General features: G+C 45.8%; 1 protein-coding gene across 10 annotated transcripts in view; it reads left to right on the top strand.

Moving 5' to 3' along the window:
• Nucleotides 1-9,952, top strand: part of slc25a42 (solute carrier family 25 member 42) — a 49,581-nt gene that overhangs the window by 19,496 nt on the left and 20,133 nt on the right. For 6 of the 10 annotated variants that reach the window (XM_067968502.1, XM_067968501.1, XM_067968496.1 and 3 more), the window contains 3 exons: nt 3,506-3,618; nt 7,883-7,994; nt 9,125-9,150. In XM_067968502.1, coding sequence (XP_067824603.1) covers nt 3,556-3,618; nt 7,883-7,994; nt 9,125-9,150 — 201 coding nt within the window. In that variant the 5' untranslated portion in view covers nt 3,506-3,555. Of the gene's footprint in view, nt 1-3,505; nt 3,619-7,882; nt 7,995-9,124; nt 9,151-9,952 lie in introns of those variants that run through there. The other 4 variants (XM_067968505.1, XM_067968498.1, XM_067968500.1 and 1 more) reach the window with 2 other exon arrangements.

Genomic DNA, 9,952 nt, shown 5'->3' with positions numbered 1-9,952 from the left:
CAGCAGGTAATCCGGAAGGCAAATGGAATATTGGCCTTTATTTGTAGGGGGATGGAGTATAAAAGCAGGGAAGTCATGCTACAACTGTACAGGGTGCTGGTGAGACCACACCCGGAGTACTGCGTACAGTTCTGGTGCCCTTATTTAAGGAAGGACATACTTGCATTGGAGGCAGTTCAGAGAAGGTTCACTAGGTTGATTCTTATGATGAAAGATTGAACAGATTGGGTCTATACTCATTGGAGTTTAGAAGAATGAGAGGAGACCTTATTGAAACATACAAGATTCTGAGGGGACTCGATAGGGTAGATGCTGAGAGGATGTTACCCCTCATGGGGGAATCTAAAACTTGGGGGCATAGTCTCAGAATAAAGAGTCGCCTGTTTAAGACGGAAATGAGGAACAATTTCTTCTCCCAGAGGATCGTGAATCTTTGGAATTCTTTACTCCAAAAAGCTGAGGAAGCTGAGTCATTGAATGCATTCAAGGCTGAGTTAGACAAATTTTTGATCAGCAAAGGAGTCAAAGGATATGGGGAAAGGGCGGGAAAGTGGAGTTGAGGTAAAAATCAGATCAGCCATGATCTCATTAAGTGGCGGAGCAGGCTCGAGGGGCCGAATGGCCTACTCCTGCTCCTATCTGTTATGGTCTGTCTGTGATATTCATAACATACAGGGAGGAAATAGCTTTGTTTGCCTTTAGTTGTTAGCAGTCAGACAAGATCGTGCTGGAGCAGTGTTGTGCTTTGTGTTGGACGTGTTGAGGGGCGACTGTGTACAAGCCTGACTGCAGATGGAGGATGATTCAACATCAGTCATTTCAAAATACTCAGTAATGGAGAACATGCGACTTGCAACTTTCACCAGGCGCTGAGAGGTATTGACAGCACTGACCTTTGATACAGGTTGGATTGTGTCCAAGGATAAATGTTTGCTTTAAAAGAGGTCAAGTGATCCAGCATCAATCTAGGGAAGATAAAAAGAAAGATAGCGAATGCTGGAAATCTGAAATGAGAGCAGAAAGTGCAGGTGGTTTTTTAATCAGTACTGAGATTTTACCCATTTTTTTGTTAGATGCTGACTGGCCTGCATTTCAAGCGCTTTGTTTCTATTTTAAACTAGTGTTTAGCTTTTAACTATATATTATTTCCTTCCTTTTTCCTTTTGTGTTCCCCAGCTGATTTTCTCTTTTCTCTTCTCTCCTCTCCTGAAGGTCCTGAGTTTTGCTGGGTTGCATTTTCAGCAGCATTGGCAGCCCCTCTCGCACCTCGTTCAAGTGACCTGTTTGTCTTGTGTGAGACTATGCAATCTCAGCTACTTGACTGTGGGGACATCATAGCTGCATCTGATCTGACCTGATCACACCTGACATCCACACTTTCTAGCAGGGGTCAATGAACAGAAGCCCATTCTGATTTTACCCTTCTCTTTCCCCCCTCAGCTGAGGTGTTGAGGCTGATTATAATAACCCAATTATTGTAGGAGCTGCGATCAGCACACATTAGGAATCCAATGTGTGATGTACTCTGTATTACTGTTGTACTGGACAGTGCCTTTACTTGTGGGCCATGGGGGAGCTCACTTTTTTTTCTTTCTGGTCTCAATTTGCCTCTCAGTACCCCCGACTGAGACGATCAGTGGGATTCTCTCAGGCCTGTGGGAATACCATTGTGCCATTGACTGCAGAAGATGTGAGAAAAGTAGCCTGGAGTGTTGGCCTCCTTCACTTCATTTTCCCAATCCCCTGCTGTTCTCACTGACCTGCATTGGCTCCAGGTCCCCCAAAGCCTCAAACTGTTGAACCTTATAGTTGAATACCTCCATAGCAGCCCCCATTCCCTATCTTTGTAACCTCCTCCAGGACTCCCCCATGCCCCTGAGCACTCTGTTCCTCTGGCTTCGGCCTCTTGTGCATCTTTCTCTTCCCCCCACCCCTACAGTTGGCGATTGTCCCCTTCAGCTGCTGAGGCCCCGTGATGTGGAATTCTCTCCCCAAATCTCTTCAGTTCCCTCCTCCCTTAAGTGCCTCCTTTGAAACCCATCTCTGACTATTCTTTTGGTTACTCTTCCTAATATCTCCTTCTTTAGCTTGTTGTACACTATTCCCTCGCAACTCTTGTGAAAGCACCATGGAACATTTCTGGTGCTATATAAATGCAAGTTGTTGTCGTCATCGTTGTCCCTGTGAATAAAATATCTGGATTCTGCTTTGAGCCTCCCCATGATGGTGTTTCTGAGACCAGTAATGGCCACGTAGGAAAAACCACGTAAATAATACTGCTGACACCGCAATAAGCTGTAGGAACAAAGCAACCAAAAAATAGAAAATGATAACTACATTACGGATAGTTGAGTGTGAGCAGTAAGGTTGTAAGTTTAATTGAATTATTCAGAAAGAGCCCGAAACCAAACTCTGGACCCCAAGCCAAATCTGGCCCTTAAGCTCTGGAAATCGGGCCTATGAAGACAAAAAAGCTTGTCAAAAAGCACAAGAGCAAAGCCAGAGATCTTTGACAAATGCTGAAGATTAAATTAGAGGCTTGTGTTTGCTGCCTGCCATCGTTGATTTTTGGATCACTTATGCTGCAGTCTTAATAGGATGAAAGGCAGGCCAACAATGACAGTTAATGCGAGTGATTTGTGGTAATGGTGGCTGTCATAATATCAGCAATGCGCCGTCAACTCGTTCACCCTGGAGTTCTGTATAAGTAGAGTGGTGGGGTCTGCAAAATCGGCCACTGACGTGTAAGGTCGCACATTTTTCACTAGGAAATTTAAAACGCGTACATGGTAAAGGGATGATCCATTAGCAAAGGTGGAAAAGGTAAATGATTGTGATTATAGAGCATTCACTAAATGTGAGGCTAATATGAACGAGGCTGGTCTCGTACATCTCCGGGGCATTTGACTAAATGTCAGAATGTTACTTTATCCCTGAATCGATTATCAGTGAAGCTGAAAGCAAAATATCAGCCACGGATTCTGAGCGCACTACCTTCAAAATGACATTGATGTTTGCAGAGAGTTCAGAGAAAGACAGGATGATCCCAAGACTTTAAGCTCTAAGTTTTGGACAAAATGCTTCCGAGCTTTCATTCCAAAAAGATTGAGGGGATGTGATGCAAAGTGCTGAGGGATAGATGATGTGCAGGTTATTTAACTTGGACATTGTGTGCTGAATTGGAGGACATGAGCAGAAAATTAAAATGCCTTGAGCAAGATTTCGATTTTCTTAAAAAGAAAAATTACCCGCCCCCCCCTCCCGTATGCTGCTTTTGTACCGATGCTTGTTTAGGTCAGGACCTCAAGTGGACAGTGCAGCTCATTGGGAGAATAACTCGACTTTAATCCGTAGACGAGCGTGCACGAGCACTAGCGTCCGATATTAAACTCGTCATTGCCAAGATGGACTTACTAGAAGGCTGTGCATTTATTTATCCTCTCATTCCTTTTGTGTAATTTATCTCTTCCAACAAGTAATTAATGTCAGGCCTTTTATTCTTCAGCAGGAGTCCTGTGATCCTCACACTGCCCTGTATGTGTGAGGGGGATTGGTATGGAGAATGTTGCGAAGAAAACTCCGGACTTAAGACAAGGTGATGCTTCCGCCGAGATAACGGTAAGAATGGATCAAGTATTTCTCCAGCAGTAGGATGGTATGAGGCCTAGCACCAGAGATCACAATGGTTGCCGTGTTTTGGGTGATATTAGTGTGGGAAATTATGACCTTACATGCATTGGTAACTCGTGTTCTCAGTAGTCTGGTAACTTAAAGGCCATCTCAATGGCCTAATAGGTAAAGGCATCTTCTGATGTTGTATTGAGCCATGTAAACCAGGGGTCTTGGGTTTGATTCCCACTCTGCTGTGTTAGTTGATCTCAGTTAGGAGTGCAGTTAGGGATGTTAGAGTTGAACACAGCCCTCCTGGACTGGAGGTGGGAGCGTGTAGCTTTGATGCCTTGTATGGTTAGAATGGCCTGTTAATGGAGTAGAGGCTCACATGCATGACTGTCTACTTCATTGAGTTTCCTGGGGGGCTTCCAGCCCCCACGGAATGGCGTGCTTTCAAGAGACACAATGCCTTCAGGGAAGGGGAGAACATTGGAATGGGGGGAGGGAAAGAGTGCAGAACTAGTAATTTAAACGTGGGTGCATTTAAGGAGAAGCTACAGTACATAAGGAATACAAGGATATGTTGATGGGGTGAGATGAAGTAAGGTGGGAGGAGGTTTTTGTGGAGCATAAACGGCAGCACTAACATTTTGGGCTGAATGGCCTTAATCTGTGCAATAAATTCTGTGTTTGTTTCCCAGTAGTCTGGGAGGGCCTCATTAATGTTGTTGCCCCCATGTTCTCTATCACTTTACGTATTGTGACTGGCCAGCAGCACGTGTTCCTGTGCAGTTGAATTTTGAGCCTTTCTGTGGGTTGATTGCCTTACTGGCAGCCCAAATAAATGGAGTAAAGGTGAACTTTTTGCTTGGCCAGTGTGCAGATCTGAGAGCAGAAGGAAGGTGAGGAGTTCTGGTTGTGTCTGCAGGCGAGGCTTGTATTTTCCCAGTGCAGCAATTGTCACGAGAATTTCAGTGAAGTGTGGCGATGGGTGTGTGACATTTTCATGCAATGGCACTGAACTAGCAGTCCAGAGGTAATGAGTTCAAATCCCACCACAGCAAGATATGAAATTGAATTCAGTAAATCTAGTAACTTGTGGGCTAATGTCCTCAGGGAATGGTACACCCTCCCACCCCTTCTGACCTACCTGTCACTCCAGTCCTATTCTGTGTGGTTGACTCTTAATGTCCTCTGAGGTGGTCCAGCAAGCCACCCAATTGTTCAGGGCAACTAGAGATGGGCAATAAATATGGCCTTGCCCCATCCCAAGAACAAATAAAAACACTTCAGATGTGGGGGAGGGGAGTGCAAATGGATTATAAATTTTTGACCTTCCAAATTAGGGTTGTGCCTGGAGAAAACATTGTGATCTGTACAATGTGGGGTTAAGTACTGGTAGCTGTAGGTCTGTTGCTGTATAACACTGGTACAGCATTGGAGGGTACAGGTCTGTCACTACAATATTGGGGTATAGTGCTGGTGTGTACAGGTCTGTCAGTGCATGACACTAGGGTGAAGTACTGACCGTTGCAGGACTGTCACTACTGGTGGTTGTGTTGGAGGGAGCGAGATGTATTGATGAATGGAACATTTAATACAGTTTTAACATACTGGTGTGTGGTTCGATTCCTGATCTGTGCGGAGACAACTGAAGTTGGCTAGTGATGCTACAATGGACAGGAGAGGGGAAAGTCAGCCAGTGTGAACGTTGGCTGAAGACAGGATTAGGTTTGGCTGCGATGCTCTCCATGGTCAAATAGTCTGCTGACGCCCATCATCGAGGATCACAGGTGAAGAATGGCTATCTACGTGTACTAGCGGGAGGGGGGTTTGGAAGGAGGGACCAACAAACATAGAACTGAACACCTGCGTAAGTTTCTTCAGAAAAGGAGCACAACAAATCGGGGAGAGAAGTAATATGCTTTGACTCATGGTTTTCCTGTGACATTTTGGTACCAACGTGTTAAATAAGCCTAGAGACACTCTGCATTCATTTATTAGTGTTATGTCTGTGTGTTATTAGAATTTATTGCATTTGATCTGATTCCAGCTGTTACAAAACCATTTTTATTATTTTCCAAATATTTTCAATTTGGAATTCTTATGACTGAAAACCAAGTATCAAGCTTTGCTTGCAATGTTTCTTTTGTGATCCACCTTGAGCAGTAAATACATTTGCCTCTTCCTGTTAGCAGTTGTCATTTAGAAACCTGAAACCGCCCGTGGTTTTAACGCTGGCACAGAAATATATGGCTGTGAATTTGAAGAAGGTCGTAGGCTATATCACTGAGGTGCACTCGTTTCCCAGCAGCTGCAACTGTCTCCTTGTTGCATATCAGCTGAGAAGAGCAGCAACTCTCCCTCTATTAATCCCTCAACCACCGTTACTTCAAAAAAAAATACATTATCAGGTCATTTATTACATTGTTGTTTTTGTGGGAGCTTGCTGTGCGCAGATTAGTTGCCGCGTTTCCTACATTTCAAAAGTGCTTTCTGTCCTAAATCCTCTTACATTTAATCTTGCTTCTATCTCCCCTCATTCTCGACCTCTTAGCCACTGGAAACAATCTGTAGTAGGCTGTCAGCTGTGACTCAGTGGTAGCGCTCCCACCTCTGAGGAGGTCTTGGGTTCAGAACCCTACTCCGGATACTTAAGCACATAATCTAGGCTGACACTTCAGTGCTGCACTGTTGCAGATGCTGTCTTTTGGGTGAGATGTTGAACTCGGGCCCAGTCTGCCCCCTCGGGGGCATAATTTGAGTAGGGTGTCCTGGCCAATATTAATCCCTCAACCAACATCACTAAAACAGAAGATCCGGTCATTATCACATTTTTGTTTGTGGGATCTTGCTGTGTGCAAATTAGCTGTTGCATTTCCCTACACTACAACAGTGACAACACTTCAAAACTACTTTATTGGCTGTAAAGCACTTTGGGACGTCCTGAGGTCAATAGATGATCTATAAATGCAAGTTCTTTCTTCAATCTACTATCCCTTCCCTTCATGATCTTAATCTCCTCTACCAAATCACTATGAACTCTTCTGCTCTAACGAAAACAGCCCCAGTTTTTCAAGTCTGTCTTCATATTTCAGGATGTGGAGATGCCGGTGATGGACTGGGGTGGACAAATGTAAGGAGTTGCACAACACCAGGTTATAGTCCAACAGCTTTATTTGAAATCACAAGCTTTCGGAGCTTTGCTCCTTCGTCAGGTGAGTCCTGACGAAGGAGCAAAGCTCCGAAAGCTTGTGATTTCAAATAAAGCTGTTGGACTATAACCTGGTGTTGTGCAACTCCTTACAGTCATATTTCAGCAACTTGCCAAGGGTTCTTTGACAGCACCTCCCAAACCTGCAACCTCTACCACCTAGAAGGACAAGGGCAGCAGGCGCATGTGAACACCACTGCCTGCACGCACTGCAGCGGTTCAAGAAGGCGGCTCACCACCACCTTCTCGAGGGCAATTAGGGATGGGCAATAAATGCCAGCCTTGCCAGCGATGCCCACGTCCCATGAATGAATAAAAAAAAATTGGTGTTTCCTTATGCCAGGCAGCATCCCAGCGAATCAGTGCTGTCTCTTGCCTCAACATCCTTCCTGTAGTGAGGCCCAAAACTATACACAGGACCCTAATTGCACTCTTACTAATGTTTTATGTTGATTCACTAATATGTCTCTAGTTTTATATTCTAAAGCTCTTGTCATAAAACCCAGTATTCCATTACCATTTTTTATGGCCTGACCCACTTGAGATGCTGCTTTTAATATCTTGTGAACCTGAACCCACAAATCCGTCAGCTCTTCTGGGACAGTGTAGAGGGAGCTTTTACTCTGTATCTAACCCGATGCTGTACCTGCCCTGGGAGTGTTTGATGGGACAGTGTAGAGGGAGCTTTACTCTGTATCTAACCCGTGCTGTACCTGCCCTGGGAGTGTTTGATGGGACAGTGTAGAGGGAGCTTTACACTGTATCTGACCCGTGCTGTACCTGCCCTGGGAGTGTTTGATGGGACAGTGTAGAGGGAGCTTTACACTGTATCTGACCCGTGCTGTACCTGCCCTGGGAGTGTTTGATGGGACAGTGTAGAGGGAGCTTTACTCTGTATCTAACCCGTGCTGTACCTGCCCTGGGAGTGTTTGATGCTGACACTCGGTGCCTGAAATGGAAACTGTTTCCTTCCCCAGCACTCAACCTCCCTCACCTCGTTGAACTCAAAAAAAATGTTGCTCTGGATTGATGTGTGTTTTATTCTGACTTTCCCAGGATGTGAGGGGGAGACGGCACATCATTCAATCCCTCATCTCGGGGGCGATCGCTGGCTCCCTTGCAAAGACGACAGTGGCACCACTAGACAGAACAAAAATAATATTTCAAGGTAAGAATAGATGGTCGAAGTGGATTTCATCATTTACTCTGGATGCCCCCTGCATGCTTAATTTATATAAAAGAAAATGCCACAGTGCAGACTACATTCATTTTATGGTAGGTCCCCCGGCTAGTGGAGCTTACAGATGTTGACGGTTAATGCACAGATTAGCATCTGGTTTGGAGTGTGTGCCAGAGGCTGTGTTGACTTGAGTCTCGAGAAGCTGTGGGTAAAGTCGCTGCCCGGAGTTGCGCTGAGCTGTACAGGCCCAAAGGTCTCGGGCTGAGTTGGCGGATCTGGGCCAAGGGCAGTAGTAGGGACACTACATATGGCCTCAGGACATCGGGGCTGGGAAAAATCAGCCAAAGTTTCCACTTCACTGGCCAAGGACCTGGGTTCAAATCCAGTCTGAACGTACTCAATTTGTCTTTCTCTTGCTCGTATTCTCCTCTTTCCTCACTCTCCTCCCTTTCCTCCCCTCTCTCCCTTTCCTCCCTTACCCCCCCCCTCTCTCTCCCTTTCCTCCCTTACCCCCTCCTTCCTTCCTCCCTTTCCTCCCTTACCCCCTCCTTCCTTCCTCCCTTTCCTCCCTTACCCCCTCCTTCCTTCCTCCCTTTCCTCCCTCCTTCCTTCCTCCCTTTCCTCCCTCCTTCCTTCCTCCCTTACCCCCTCCTTCCTTCCTCCCTTACCCCCTCCTTCCTTCCTCCCTTACCCCCTCCTTCCTTCCTCCCTTACCCCCTCCTTCCTTCCTCCCTTACCCCCTCCTTCCTTCCTCCCTTACCCCCTCCTTCCTTCCTCCCTTACCCCCTCCTTCCTTCCTCCCTTTCTTTCTTTCTCTCTCTCTCTCTCTCTCTCTCTCTCTTTTCCTGCCTTGCCCCCCTCTCTTTCCTCTTCTCTCCCCTCCCCCCACAGACAGCTGATATGGAAAATGAAGACCGATGCAATCAAAAGGTCCTTGATCTGACGCTGTGCTGTCCTGAATTGTTAAAGTTGGGTGGAGGCTCTTTGGGGCAGAGTAGAGAGCATTTTGCTTTATGCTGCTCCTGACGCTCAACCTGATGCGCAGCCTCTGCATATTTGTGGAATGGCTATTGTAGCTTCGTCAAGACTAACTCCAGTTTTCTTTTCCCTATTCACAGTATCTTCAAGCAAGTTCTCAGCCAAGGTGAGGGCATTTTCTTTTTTCTCTTGCCCCCCCCCAGTTTGTATGTTTTGACACATGCGCATCTGTGTCTCACTTTTTAAAAAAAGTAATAGAGAAAGCCAGTCGCTTCTTGTTAGTTTCTTCTGACCTCAGGATCTGTCTTGGAGCAATCAGCCTCCAATTGACCTCGGTCAACAATTAGACAATGTGGCCTTAAAGGGGCACACCTGTCCTTTATCAGCAGAGTAATATATTATTATACATGGTATAATTCGTTATGGAACAGTGTGTCATCTGATTTGATGTAAGCAGCGTCACAAGACGATTGGTTTTTATTAAAAATTGAATGGAACTATAAACCGTTATAAATCACCGGTTAGGCCTCACCTGGAGTATTGTCCAATTCTGGGCACCGCACTTTAGGAAGGATGTCACGGCCTTGTAGATGGTGCAGAAGAGATTTGCTAAAATGGTACCAGGGATGAGGGACTTCAGTTATGTGGAGAGACTAGAGGAGCTCAGGAGAATTTTTTCACCCAGAGGGTGGTGGGGGGTCTGGAACTCACTGCCTGAAAGGGTGGTAGATGCAGAGACCCTCATTGCATTTAAAAAGTACTTGGATATGCACTAGAAGTGCCGTAACCTGCAAGGCTATGGACCAAGTGCTAGAAAGTGGGTTTAGGCTGGATGGCTCTTTCGTAGCTGGCACTGACATGATGGGCCGAACGGCAGCCTCCTGCACCATAAATTTCTAAGATTCTATGGATAAGCTGGAGTTGCCCTCCTTAGAGCAGAGAAGGCGAAGTAAGGGGAGATTTAATAG

The sequence above is a fragment of the Heptranchias perlo genome, chromosome 29 (genome assembly GCF_035084215.1).
Source record: "Heptranchias perlo isolate sHepPer1 chromosome 29, sHepPer1.hap1, whole genome shotgun sequence".
NCBI classification, from domain to species: domain Eukaryota; kingdom Metazoa; phylum Chordata; class Chondrichthyes; order Hexanchiformes; family Hexanchidae; genus Heptranchias; species Heptranchias perlo.
This window is presented reverse-complemented; position numbering and strand designations above follow the sequence as displayed.